Source organism: Homalodisca vitripennis, chromosome 6 (assembly GCF_021130785.1).
Source record: "Homalodisca vitripennis isolate AUS2020 chromosome 6, UT_GWSS_2.1, whole genome shotgun sequence".
Taxonomy (NCBI): Eukaryota; Metazoa; Arthropoda; class Insecta; order Hemiptera; family Cicadellidae; genus Homalodisca; species Homalodisca vitripennis.
The window spans coordinates 160,661,173-160,676,505 of record NC_060212.1 but is presented as its reverse complement, the minus strand read 5'-3'; the positions used below and the strand labels follow the sequence as shown (position 1 = coordinate 160,676,505).

General features: G+C 35.8%; 1 protein-coding gene across 1 annotated transcript in view; it reads right to left on the bottom strand.

Annotated features, from left to right (window-relative positions):
* LOC124365105 (dedicator of cytokinesis protein 9) overlaps positions 1 to 15,333 on the bottom strand; it is a 164,775-nt gene that overhangs the window by 122,636 nt on the left and 26,806 nt on the right. Inside the window, exons 12-15 of the mRNA XM_046821046.1 lie at positions 15,034 to 15,195; positions 12,904 to 12,983; positions 1,553 to 1,794; positions 845 to 1,080 (exon numbers count right to left, since the gene is read on the bottom strand). Coding sequence (XP_046677002.1) covers positions 845 to 1,080; positions 1,553 to 1,794; positions 12,904 to 12,983; positions 15,034 to 15,195 — 720 coding nt within the window. The remainder of the gene's footprint in view (positions 1 to 844; positions 1,081 to 1,552; positions 1,795 to 12,903; positions 12,984 to 15,033; positions 15,196 to 15,333) is intronic.

Here is a 15,333-nt window from a genome sequence, read left to right as displayed (position 1 = left end):
TCCTGATTGCTTCCTGCTTTGAGAAGCGTATTGCGCATATATTGCTGTTGGTTAAGCTTCTTGGATGAAAGCCTGAGTGCCATTAAACCTCCCACTCATGACAGCAGTTCATCGTACCCCTGGTAAAGTATGTTATTGATATCTGTATTACTGTCGTCAAGACAACACTACAACAGTCAGCATAGATGCTATGAGGATGCCTTCTCAACTTCTCAAAGAGGACAGAAGAAAATTACGTTTCCACAAGTATATTCTTGTTTTTTACTCTTATGGAATAGGTCTAACATATAATAAGAAGTAAGTATAATGATCACTTTTCACTTTTTAGTATGGTACTGTGCTGATAAAAAAACAATTACATAACAGAAATGATAAAAACCCACTTTAAAATACTTTTTAATTTCAATTTAGTACTGAGTACTGTTATAATAATTTTCAATTGTATTACATGTAGTAAACCACAAATGTTTTGTGCATATTCAATACTTTATGACCTCTCAGTAATTCAGCGTTCCCACTAACCCAGCACTACCTTGGTCTGATCCAATCTGTCAATCATTAGTGAATTTTATTGTATACAAATATTAAAAAGAGAAAAAAATAATTTGATTACGATTATTACATTCTTGATTTCTTACCACTGTACCAACAATGGAAAATATTGAATAATTGATCTTTCTTTTAAGTTTGGCAAAATAGTTTAAATTAATAGATAGATTTCTGACAGACTCTTAAAATACTGAGTAAATTTAGTACATTACTTAATCATATACTGTTTCAAACAATCTACTTAGTTTAATTTATTGTCAGTTACATTCATTAATAGAAGGAAATGACATATTACCTTCCTTTTTGCAGAAGAGGCATCCAAGCATACCCAACTGGGTTCTCTGGTCCTGTGTCTCGTTTTTTTGAGCCCTCGATAGAGATATGAGTGAACGTAAACAGCAGGTGGTGTTGAGATGTTAGCTTGGCAGGTAGACGAAACTTTATCTCATCATACCAAGCCGGGTTGGTTGTGTGATGCAAAACACAACAGGTGGCACCACTGACCAACAGTCCACTCCGCCCATAGATACACTGGAATCATTCAACCACACATGAAAAAATCCTTTCATTATATACATTTGGCAGCTCTTTCTTAACAACTAAGTCAACAATTTTGAGGTGGAAGAGGCAAGGGATTCTTTCGACAACCAACAAATAAAACTTTAAGTAATGCTACCACCAATTCTTAAAAAAATAATAAAATACATTAAAGCAAAATGAATAAGAACTCTGTAATTCATAATTCAAAATAAAACTGTTAATATTATGTATGTAAGTTAATAGAGGGTACGAGAGCAACTTAAAACCATTCTTATTGTTGAGTGTTTATAAATTATTGTCAACAAATCAATATTATGACAACTAAAAAATCAAAGTCCAGAAGCAAAAAAACATAAGTGTTTGTCAAAAAACAATGTACATTCACATACTCACACTGGAATATATTGGAAATTAAGGGTGTAGTGACGCCAAACCGGTAAAGCACTACCACTATCAGACTCACAGTAAGTGGCTGTGCGTTCTCCCCGTCGTCATCTCTCAGTTGAACAGTGCATGCGATATTGCGTGCTCTCGTGAACATCTTCTGTGTATCAAAGGCCAGACTCTGGGGGTAGACGTAGAGATGGTTTATATATGATGTGAAAGGTTGTGCCTCAGGACACAGTTCTGCTATCTCTAACGTCACTTCCCTGCTGGGTGCCGCATTAAATGGTTTCAGCGGTGACAGAGCACTCGTCAGACAATCTGTAACGATCATCCGTGTATAGTAACAAATCCATTAATTTAACTTTAAACTCATTTACAAGACCATATTAATAGTTCCTAACTCCAGAGTTTGTTCGTTTATTCAATTAATCAATATTCTTAACTTCAATATACCACGTGTATTAAATGTTATCATAATTAGTTTTGGGAGTGTTGAACAGTATCAAATCACTGTAGTAATAAATTTCCGATGGTTAACTTACATTTTAAAATGAACTTCAGCAGATCATTTATGACCATAAAAACTTGATTATGCCATTGGCAATTCCACCCTCTCAAGGGGATCCATGGTGGAGGCAATGGAAAAATCTTCAACAGAAGCAAAGTTGCACATCACTTAACCAAAGGGTTAAAAATAATTATACATATGTGGTAATGATTGCAACATTCACAAGTTTTGTTATGGTTATAACCTACTAATTTTAACAATTATTATTACATTTTATAAACGTTCCAGTAATCATTCAACTAAAATTTGGACCATTTGTTCTTGTGTTAAGTTTTAAGCATGGCACCCTAGACATTGCTGAATAAAACTAAAATTACAAATGTCTGATGCAGCATACAAATTTTAAAAATTACATAGGAAAAGGTATGTAATTATTCTTAAAGCGTACAGCGTACTTAAATACCCAGGAATTGTTGAAGACTTCGTTTTCCCACATGTAATAGTTTTAAAACACCTACATTAAATATAAGGCAAAAAACAATTGATGGTGTGTCACCTACATGTAGTTATTGAGAAAATATTTGGGAATGATTCAAGCATTCATCTCATTTTATACATTACACCCAAGGATAGTTCACTTCTGGATGGTTCATACCAATGTGTCACTTAAATGTGAGCAGTCGCATGGATGTCTATGAATGGCACATCACTAATTGCAAATGTCGAGGGATTGGAGTATAAAGTTCGATCGATAGGTCTTGTCTACTGTGGACAATGACTGTTGCAATGAGTGGAGTTCCCTTTCTGTTAAAGGCTGTTACGAGCCTGGACATGAGGGAGTTCTGTGCCCTGCTCGCTTTGACTAGAGATGCTGGAACAGAGCTGGCCTTCCCTTCCTCCAAAGTGACAACTGAGATATAGCCCACTATCCCTCCTCATGAGATCTTGTCAGGAGGCGGCCCCAATCCTGAACTTACCCATCATGTATATTCTGTCACTCCATATGTAAGTGCAAAGGTCCTGTTAGGACTAAGTGAAATAAGAGGATTCTCAGCTTGTTGCCCTAAGTGAACAAAAAAGTCCAAAAATATTTGGCGATTGTTTTGCATTTAGTGATACTCTACATGTGGAATTGTGCTGTACTTACTACAGGACTTACATTAATTGTTTAAAAATACATATCTAGAAATATGAATTTCAAAACAAGGTGCCAAACAAAATTTTAATGAAATTTTTAAAAGAAGGCAGATTTGTTATGATAGGCCCATTACATGGTCAACACAGTTTCCTGACTTCAACCCCATTAAATGTTTTACATAGTTTTTTGATAGTTTTGTCTTAAAGTTATTAAAAGGAACATGAGTTGCCAAAAAGAGAAACATTAACAGTTAAGAAGAAAATATAGAAACTTGGCAGAATCAGTACAAAAGACAACATAACACCATTAATTCAACTGACAAAAATCTCCATTGAACACAAACGCATTACTTTTCTTATTTATTATATATTATGAAGGCCATTTTTACTGAATTTTTCATTTCATACTCTTCTTTGTGCTGCATGTAAATACTTGTTTAAAACATTTACTATCACTGGTAGATGAAAAAAAACTTTCCAATATTAATTTTATTATTGTGCAAGGCCTTTCCGAATCAATGATTCCATCCAAATGATTCCAATTTGTGAATGCCTGATGATGGAATCATTGATTCCGAAAGGTCTTGAGCAGTAATAAAATTAATATTGGAAAGATTTTTATTCATTTACCAGTGATAGTAAATCCAACTTTTTTCCAATGCTCCAAGATTCTTCATTCTGTTCATACTACCTGCGCGCGCAGTACGGACGTCTCCAGATGGGGCCGCCTTGCCACTCTACACACAAAGCCTCAGTGTGATTCAGCCATTCGTTGTAGACCATTGAATCTCTGCCGCATTTTAGGTTATGACCAATGCTTTATTGTGATCGGTTTCGTTCGCGTTTACCCGTTACGGTTCTTTTTCAATAGGAGCCGGTTGTAATCTTTGAGTGTTTAGTGATTGTTTTTGTGTATATCAACTGTGTAATTCTTTCTCTACATTATTTGTGTGTTTTTTTATAAAAATGGATTCTGTAGTGCCAGGTACCTCTGGTCAGACTAACTTTCACACCAGCAATGAACAAAACTACGACAGTGATGGTTCTGTGGATTTCATACAAAGAGTTGTTGATGCTGCTTGTTCTGAAAGTAACAACGAGGCTACTGTTATTGAGGTTCCAACTTAGAGTATTACAACAACAGGTATGAGGCCTATTGAATTCGTCAGAACCGAATCTTTGTTAGTATCAGTCCCGGGGGTTGGTTCCCCAATAGATTTTTTCACACTCCTACTTGATGATGTTTTCCTAGAAAATATTTGCAAATTTACAAATGCTTATGCACTCAATTGTGTATACAGTAAACCAACCTTGACACCGAAATCAAGAATCAATGCGTGGAAAGACATCACTGTACCCGAGCTGAAGACATTTTTAGGTGTTTTATTGCACACAGGCACAATAAAAATGAATCGAATCCAAGACTATTGGAAAACAGATTATTTATTCAATTTCAAGTGTTTAGTAATTTTATGTCGAGGGATAGGTTCTTGTCCATTATGCGTTGTTTGCATTATTGCAAAACAAACGACAATGCTCTTGACCCCGGTACTGCAAACTCCATAGAAAACATTCAATTCGTTGTAGGTTACTTGTTGAAGTCTTGTAGGTCTTGTTGGTTGTCCATTTTGTCGTTGGACAAAATGAGAAGTGTTTACTACCCTCAAAAAAAGTTATCTCTCGATGAGGCTATGGTACTGTGGAGAGGAAGATTACACTTCCGTCAAAAGGGCATCAAAGGCAAAAGGCACAAGTTTGGTGTCAAATTGTACACTTTAACAGAGCATCAGGGATTTATTCTTAGATTCCTCATGTACACGGGCAAATCAGATACTACCGTAGGTGGTGTAGGGCATACGGAGAAGGTTATCCTACACCTTTTGAAGGATTATTTGGGGCAAGGCCATTCAGTGTATATGCATAATTTTTATAACAGCTACGCCCTTGCTTCGAAATTATTAGCTGAAAAAACATATTGCACGGTGACATTACGTGTTGGTCGAAAATTTAAACCCCAAGAAGTAACCAATCAATCCCTGAAGCAGGGTGATACAATTGCACGCTATGCAAATAGTGTAATGATTAGGAAATGGAAAGACAAAAGGTCGGTCTTATACATCTAAACTGAACACGAAAACGAAATGGTGGATTTTGTGGACAAAAGAGGTCGTACTATGCCTAAACCTCTCCCAATAGTAAAATACAATGCTCATATGGTGTTGATCGTACCGATCAGATGATGGTATACCACCCATTTGAAAGAAAAACCATCAGGTGGTATAAAAAAATCTTTGTACATACAATACAAATGATTTTGATGAATGCAAATCAACTGCATGACATGTACAACCAAAAAATGACGCTATAAGATTTTCGATTGGAAGTGATCAAAGGACTTTTACCGCCTCCCTTAAATGTTGTTGAAACTCCAGGTCAAAAAAGAATGAGAAAAGAGGCTCACAAGTTAGACAAAATTCAAGGCTAAGAGGCAAACGTCAGTCGTACCAAGAGAAAGAAATGCAGGCATTGCACGAAAAATGGCAAACCAAATGTGAAAACTGCTTTCCATTGTGTAACATGCCCTGAAAAGCCTGGCCTGTGCATGGGTCAGTGCTTTGAAGCTTACCATGACTCTCTGCAGAATACAGAATACAGAATGCTTTTATTCGTGATCATTGAGAACAGAATGTTGTCAAAAAAATACATTTTGTTATTTTACAAGAGTCAATTTCATTCTTCTCTAAGAACGCGAGCTCGTTCAAAGAATTCCACCATACTGTAGACTGGGATCTTCCAGCAACCAATTCCGCAGCCATTTCTTAAAGGTTCTTGCTGGAACATCCATGGTACTTGCCGAAGAAGATTGAGAAGCTTGGCGCCGGCGTAGGATGGTTTCTTAGTGTAAAGTACAGTGCGGTGGGCAGGGATATTGAAGTTCCTGGCAAAATCTTGTTTGGTGATTGTGGATATCCATATTTCTGGTCAGGTTCTGTTGAGAGGCATAAAGCATGACCTCATATATGTACAGGGAGAAAACAGTGAATATCTGTAGATCTCGAAATCTTTCCTGCAGCTTTCTCTAGGTGGGAGTCCTGTCATAGCTCTTATTGCCCGCTTTTGCATTAGAAAAACACGTTGCATGTTTTGGCATGAGGATTCACCCCAAAGTATGATGCCATATCTAAGGTGGGATTCGAATAAAGCGTGGTATGGACATTTTCACTGCTTTCTCTGTACAGACGGAGTTCACTCTTTTAAGTGCAAAAATGACAGAACCAAGTTTAAGGCACAGAGAGTCTATATGCAGATTCCATGAGAGACAGGTGTACAAGAATTACTCCCAAGTGCTTGGTAGAGTCCACAATCTGAACATTGGGCGGGCCGGATACTTCTGCTTTTTTTTTCCTAAGATGAGTTGAGTTGTCCTTCTCCTTGTTGAATACCAGATCGTTCGCTATGCAATAGTCTTGGGCTACACTGATAGAAATGAAGCCAGAGATTTCTAAGGGTTCAGATGATTTGTTGCATTAGCGTACATTACAGCATGACTGATGCCGTCCAACTGTGCTGGAAGGTCCGCCGTAAAGCACAATCAATTTTTGTTAATGATTTTAGTTATAATGTTTCATCTTTTTCTGTTCTATATGCAGATGATACAACCATTACTAAACTCTGGTTTGGATATTTTTAGATGTGAAAATTCAACTTAAACATTCATTAAAACAAGCAAAACAATGGTTTCTTGCTAATGATCTGTTAATAAATGATACTAAGACTGAACAAATAATATTTACTTTAAAGAACCATTTATTCGGATGTAGACTATGACTTGTTCAAACCTGTAAAATTGCTTGGTATTCATTTAGACAGCAAACTCTGTTGGGACGAACATGTTAATCATCTCTGTAAAAAACTGTCCAGAGTTACTTATCTTTTAAGAAAGTTGAAGGATTGCGTGAATCTGGATGTTCTTGTCATGATATACTTGGCCATTTTTCATGCACATCTGAGCTATGGTATACGTCTTTGGGGATGGTTCTAGTTCAGCAAAAAGAGCCTTTATTTGGCAGAAGAAGGCTCTTAGAATAATAAACGGACTAGCCATGTCGGCTTCATGTAGAAACACTTTCAACAACTTAATATTATGACTCTTGCATGTATCTACATTAGCTGTAACCTGATTTATGTTAAGAAAAACATTAGTAATTTTAATCAAGCAAATTCAATACATGATTACAATACTAGACAAAAGAAAGATCTTGTTAAATCTAATGTTAGGCTTAATAAGTGTTTAGATAGTTTTAAGTATCAACAAATCTTGTTATACAATAAACTGCGATGTCCATCAGGTCACTTCCTTGTAATAAATTTAGTTGTACTATTGCTAAGTGGCTTAAGAAGAAAGCATTTTATACTGCAGAAGAGTATATGAACTGTGATATGTTGGACTTGACACCCTTAATTTTGTATATAACTTCTTGACGATGCCTATTGTAACTGTTTACTTAATGGAAAATAAAGTTCTTGATTCTTGATTCTTGATTCTTGAAAGAGAGCAAACAGCACTGGTCCCATTACTGAGCCCTGGGGTACGCCTCTTTTCACTTTCTGCAAACGTTGATCTCACACTTCTATTTACACCTTTGGTGGTTTCTTTTATATCAACAGTTTGCGTTCGATCTTTGAGGTAACTTGTGAACCAACCAAGTGCAGTGCTTGTAATTCCGAAGTCTTCAAGCTTTGCTATGATAAGATCATGATCAAGACTGTCGAATGCCTTACTTAGATCTAGATGTGTACTTACGATAGTATTTCCGCTGTCAATTTTCGTCTATCATAAAGTCCACCCATTTCCACCAATGCTGTAGTGGTGGATCTTCCTGGAAGGAACCCATGTTTTGACCTTTGATAGGTAGGTTGTTAATTTGCAGGTGGTTCATAAGTGAACTCAGTACCACTCTTTCCACACCTTAGAAAAGGTTTGGAACCCAATGATATTTGGCCTAAAGTTTTTTATGTCATCAGTGTCGCCCTTTTTGTGTAAGGGGTAGACCTTGGTAGTTTTCATCTTAGAAGGAAACACTCCTTGGGTCATTGACTTATTTACCACTTGTGTGAGAGGCCCACATAGCTCTTGTTCACAGAACTTCAGCACTTTAGAGGGAATCTCATCAATTCCAAATGATGATGAGAGTCTGGTGGATCTTATGATTTTAGCCACATCTTCTTGTGTGGTTAATGGGAGATTAGCAAGTGGCGTATGCAAATGGTACTGTATTCTTCTCAGACGTGGTTTTTGAGAGGGGTTTGAAGACAGCAATGTTTCCTCAGCAATATCAATAAAGTAAGAGTTAAATCGCTCCACTATGATCGATATATTGTCAACCATGTCTTCAGCTGTGTTAAGTTTCCATTAGGAGTTTTTGGAACTATTTTTTGAGGCCCTTTCTGTGTTTACTACCCTCCAAATTGCTTTGCTTCTGTTTGAAGATTCAGCTATGAGGTTTTCATTGGCTTCTCGTCTAATTGCTTTTAAGATGGAGATCATACTGCTTTTTTCCTCCTTGCTGTTTCTTTTTTGTCCTCAGCCCCTCCCGACAAGAGAGACCGTTTGTTGGCTTCTATAAATTTTACTCTTAACTCGTTGGCTTCATCATTATATACAACAGGTTTGTCTTTAGGTCTGGCTCTTGAAGACTTATGAGGACATGTGAGGTCAAGAGCTGATGTCACAATGTTAAGAAAATTTGAGTAGGCCTCTTCCACACCCACTGCCTGGTACACCTCCTCCCATGCTTGCTCTGCAAGTAATTGTTTGAGCTTCAGTAAGTTTCCATTACTGAATTTTCTGCAGTAGACAAATATTTTGTTGCTCAATGACTGATGGTATTTCGAGTGTGCACAGTTTGGCCTGTGTGATCAGAAAGATGGGTATTCAGTATGTCAACCTCTATTAGATCTTGTTCAATATTTAGTACATACAATATCGATTGAGGAGGAGGTATTTCGAGTGATTCTGGTCGCTGGTAAAATTAAGTCTTTTAATGTCAAAGATGGCCAGTGTCTCGTTGAGATCAAGGAATTCTCTTGAACAACGTAGGCCATCCACATTGATGTCTCCCAAAATGCAGACAGCATCACTTCCCAAAGGAAATTCTTCCATGGCCTCTGACAGAAGGTTTAGAGCTTCTTCTAATGGGGCACTTGGTGGGCGATACACACCCAAAAGGTATAAGCACATTCCATATCCTAGGTTTATTTTCACTGCTGCCATTTCGCAAGTGAGTTCTGTGCTGGTGCCTCTTAGGTTGACCATTTGCACTTTGCTTTCATGGATTTTCTGAGCGAATATGGCAACACCTCTCCTTTTTTATGGCGACTTCTACTGAAATTGCTTGTCAACGTGTAATTTAGGAGGTTTACATTTTCCATGGATGTTTTGTCAAGACCGTGACAAAGTTTTAAGTCGGCGAGACAGTGATTTAGACGGTCAACCTTGTTGCTTAGACGGTCTATATTCTGATGGAAGGTCACTAAGGGTTTCTTTGGAGAGAGCCTCTGGAGATTTTTCGTTCTGTTAGACAAGAGGTTTTGTGTTTTGATGCAGTAAACTTGAGGCGCGTTATTGTTTGCTATTTTAATTTTCTTTCTAGTTGACCTTGTTCTAAAAAAGAAATATTTTCTTCTGGAGAGTTTTTTGTATGGTCTGTGGAGAGTTGCTCATCGACATGTTCATTGGTGTTTTGGTTTGTGGGATTGTTCTCATGAGAGTTCTTGTCAAAAGGGGTAAGTATTTTTGTGTTTATTTATTTTGTAGTGTTCAATATGCTTTGAGAAGAATTCTTCTACAGATTTGTTTGTGTCTCTAGGTATTGCTGTAGATGGGGAAGGTTTACAAAGCTTTAATCCTGTTTGTATTAATTCCACATTTTGGTTGAAAGACAATTTCTGCTCCGCAGTTGTGTGTTCATTGTGTGTTGGGCTTTACCTCTTGCTCCTTGCATGGGACACGCTGTAGGTGTTTTTCCTCTTCTTGTTTCCTACATTAGGCTTTACAATGGAATTGACAGGATATGATATTTTAGGTCCTGTGTTTTTCTAGTGCTTTTATGATCCCAGATAATTCTTCGTTCTGCAGTTTAGTATGAGGTTGTCTAACTAAACTCTCCTGTGGGCTCTGTTGTAATTTCCGATCTGAGGTTGTAGCAATTCATATTACCAAACTCAGTGGGAGTTAATGTGTCCAGGTGTTTTTGACTTTCCATTTTTTTCTTGCATTGCTTTCATTTGTTGTTCTACTTGGTCTTGGCGAAGTTTTAATTGCACAAATTGTGTTACGAGGGAATGGGGTACGTTTGTGGATTGGAAAATGGCATTATCCATTTGGGTTCCCACACTATTTTGAACCGTTTTGTCTTGGCTTTCTTGGTAATTATTATTTTGATTCATATAAGCTATAGTGCGCTTAAGTTGAGATATTTCTTTTACATACTCGCAGATAGCCTTTTCCTTTTCTTGATCTTGTTCTTCAAAAAATGTTTGAAGTTGGGTCCGCAGTTCCTTTTCTTTACATAGTTGATTTTCCAGTTGATTTATAGTTTCAACGAGTTTCGCATTTCGGTGTAATAATAATTCTCTTTCATTTTCCAGCTCCTCAGTTTGTGTTTGGTAACTCAGTACTCCCAGCTGGGTTGAGTCCATTATTTGTTTGGCCAGTTGCGAATTTTTTAGAGTCATCATATGTAAGTCTTTGTTTCAATCTGCTGTTTTCAGCAAGGAGTTCACTCCCAGCTTCTGCTGCAAGACTTATAGATGTTTCCAAATCACCGTCACAGCTATTCTTTATTTTGGTTTCAATGCCCTCCATAAGAGAGATCTCTGGGTTTAAGTCTTCAAAAAGCTGAACATCCTGTGTAGTCAAAGTTGTGTTGTTTTCAAGTTCTTCAACGGGGCCATTTAATGTATTACTCAGCTCTTCAGTATTACTAGCAATAGTCATGTGGGCATTTGATGATTGACACCTTTGTGTTTTATCCAATTTTTCTATCTGAGACAGAGCCAGTTTGTGACTTTCCTTATGTTTTTTTGCTACAGAGTCGAGAGTATAGTTCATTTTACATTCGTTATAATTAACAATATCAGTTTTATTAACGAAAGCAGTTTCATTTGTTGACAAAAAGGTAATTTCATACTTGGTTATATTTTTGTAAGTTTCATCATCAATGCCAGTTACTTTTGCAGACCAATGGAGAAACCCTTTCACTTTGGCAAATATTAAGTCATTGATTTTAATATCAGTTTTAGATATATTTCTCATTGGAGTAGCCATTGTGGAAGTTAAATTTCACAGTTAAAATCAATCAATATATACTTTACCCAGCTTAATTTGTGCCAAGTTACAAACAATAAAATATAAACTAATATATAGACAGGATATTATATACAAATTACAAATTTATAAAATATATGTACAAGCAAAGTTAATCAGTAAAAATGTCAATTAGTAAAAATGTAACTAGTGATAATCCTGTCAGAAAGTAGTTTAAGCATGAACCTGTTTATATGTTCAAGGTCAATGTCATATGGGGTTTGATTGTTGTCACCAGTCTATGGCCAGACGAGTCAGAGTGATAGTTGTCCAATGGATTAAATCACTAACTGAATGACATTGGCAATCAGCTGTTTTGGCAAGTTTTTAGCTTGATGTTGGCAGAATAACCAGTTATAGCTGAATAAAGTAGTTTCTATTTTATTTATTCAATTCTACTTATTTAATTTATTTTATAGTGAGTAAACAGTTCTCAAAAGGAATAACTCTTCATAACAGTTGCTCTATACAAAACATCCACTCTCTGCAAGTTCAGTATATGTGCTCAGACAAAACATATGTTACAGAGCCTGAATGTAAGTACACTTTTAATTGTAAACAATCACTGAAAAGATTTGTTAAAAACATTAAACTTATGGATTTTTCACTAGTAAAATACTGTACTTTTTTTAAATTAAATCACAACACATAACAACTTAAACTTTAAATTAATAAATTTCATTAAAACCACAGAAGCTTAAAAACTGCAAAAACACTTATAAATGGCCCCTTAATACCAATCAGTAAACTTGCAGTAAAAGACTGGATAGGTGGAGGTGGTGGATATAGTGTTTATAATATTTATAACTAATAAGAATAATGATAAGGCTATAATATGCGGCAGGCCGAAATTGGGGCCGAGCTTGTAACGTCAATGGTCAAAGAAAAACAAACGGAAATATCATTTGGACAATCATCCTGGACTTTCAATGAAACAAGTAAGTGATATCAGCAGCAGAGCGCTCGTAACAACAACTTTCGACAGTATGGGACCAGCACAATATGCGGCCGGCCCCAGTAGGGGCCAAAACTTGAGACGTCACAGTTCCAGGAAACTCGGCCGGAAACATCATTTAGACCTTCAATCCTGCCTTTCCACCGTACAAGGTAAGTTTTTTCTACATAAACATTTTTCAGCATCCAGTAACCCTAATAAATTATGCTTTTTGCCGCAGCGAATGTGTTAACTGTAACCAATCTATGGTTAACTGATTAACTAATTCAATTAAAGATCTAAAGAGAGAAAATTTTAAATTACAGATTAAAAATGTTTAAAAAAGATTTATGATGAATACAGAATAAAAGTAGTAGGAGAAATTGAATTAAAAATACAAACAGATGTGAAAACAAAACTCTTTAAAATTACTCATTAATACAACTAATAATTAAGGTATGAATGGACAAAAGCACTCACTATCTGGCAGTTCTGTGAGAGCTTCCACCCTGATGAGGGCCCTCCCTGGGATGGCAGTCAACTTGTTCAGTCTGTCAGGCCTGCAAATTTTGATTCAAATATAAAACTGTACATATGAAAAACAACTGAGAAATATTAGAACAATAACAAATGATAAACCACAATATTTATATTTATAACCACATATTTGTTTTGTCTACAAAATAATGTTGTTTAGTAATTGATATGTTATAAGCAAACTACCTGAAGTATACTAATACTTTCTAATCTCCCTAAAACATTAATCTAGTTAAATAAGGAGTATCATCATACACTACAACCAGTAAAGTACTGCTAGTTAACCTTTTTATATAAACAGACTACCTAAAGCACACTGATACTTTCTAGTCTCCATATAACATTAATTTAGTGAAATAAGGAGTAGTAACATTGTATACTACAGCTAGTAAAATACTGTTGGTTAACATTTGATATGTTATAACCAGATTACCTGAAGCATACTGATACTTTATAGTTTCCCTATAACATTAATTTAATGAAAAAATGGTTACATTGTGTACTACAGCTAGTGAAGTACTGTCAAATTTTTAGTTTTTTATAAGTACTTTTTTCAATTACATTGAATAGTATAATTTATTTACATCACAGTAAACTTGTTTTCTATAACACATCACCCATTATATACATATTTGGAAAATCGTTATGAAAAATTGCCATTTTCATTTTATAAACAATTTACCATTTACATTGAAATTAACTAATCTTATGATAATCAAAAAATTGGTACCTGCATTTATCATTAAAAGTATATTACAATACGGGGGTGCCATGAAAGTAACACAAGTTTTGAAATAAAACCTTAAAAAAGTGAAAGCAAAACTTTATTTTATAAATTTGAAAGCTACATTCTTAGAATATTTTTCAATGTAATCCCCTTTTAAATAGCTTGACACAAGTTTTTCAATACCAACTTTGAAGAAAGTTACCAACCAAAATCTTTACTATTGGTTAATTAATACAGGAATGAAGTTCGACATCACTATTAAAGTGCTGCATTGCAAGCCAGTCTTTGTCACTGTATATAGAGGTAACTTGGTGTGAATTCTGAATGGTGCTAGATCTGGGTTAAATGAAGAATGATCGAACATCTTCGAACATCTCCCATCCAAAAATATTCAAGAGCTGTCGGGTAAGATTGGCTTAGTGTAGATGTGCATTATTATAAGAAAACTAATGTTTGAATTCATTTTTCTCCAACGCTTGTTTTGTATCGCCTGCCGTAGTTCCTGGACAATCATATTTACATTAAATGTTGAACCTTATTCAAAGAAATCAACCATAATAATACACTTACAGTCACACAAAACAGTTGCCATGATATTACTGGCAGCAGATAGAGTTTAGAGACATTTTCTTTGATTTTTTGGAGAATGAATATGTCCTTATTACATAAACTGCCTTTTTGTCTCACAATTATCTTCCTTCAACCAAGTTTCATCACCAGTTAAAAAATTATTGAGAAGTTTATTACCATGTTTATTGTAGTCTTAAAGAAAACTCAACATTGCAGCACAAAAATTTTATTAACTACACTTTGCAAGATTTATGAAAAATGTTCTGAAAGTTTATTGATTGTAAATGGCAATTTTCAAGAATGTTTCAGTGGTTTTCGTCACCAAGTCTTCAGTAACAAGGCTAGGGCGACCTCACTGAGAACATTGGTGCAATCATTTTTTAAATCAATACATCACTGCCTCACTCTGCTTTCACTCTATTCCATTCCTACAAATGTCCCAAATTTGAAAATGGATCAGTTTGTATTTTTTTTCCAAGAAAAACCTAATCATTGAACAAAATTCACTAGTGGCAAGATTGTAAATTGGAGTACACATTTTATATAGTCACGATGAGAAAGCTACGAGAAATTAAGACTGCCCACTACCACAGTTTGATGCTTGCTGAGCATAGGAATGTTTTTACCCCAAGATAGCGGCTCTAACCCTGCCCACTGCCGAGTTTGCCCTAAAAGTCTGTTACTTTCTTGACAACTCTCGTACAATAAACTAAGAATAGTACAAATCTGAAATTTAATATTACTTATTTTATGAAAAGACATAAAAAGAAAATTACTTCCGGTATTCCGCTAAGATCTTGAGAAGTTCTTCATCCTTCAGTTTGCCAGCCTCTTGTCTGTAGATAGCCGGAAATTCAGAGGAGACATCAAGCTCATTGCTGTACAGTCTGAATAGTGGACGAGCTGTCCAAGCAAATGGCATTCGGTACTTGCCTAACCTGAAACAAAAATATGGTAGCTCTAACAAAATTCAGAGGAGACATCAAGCTCATTGCTGTACAGTCTGAATATGGACGAGCTGTCCAAGCAAATGGCATTCGGTACTTGCCTAACCTGAAACAAAATATGGTATTGGA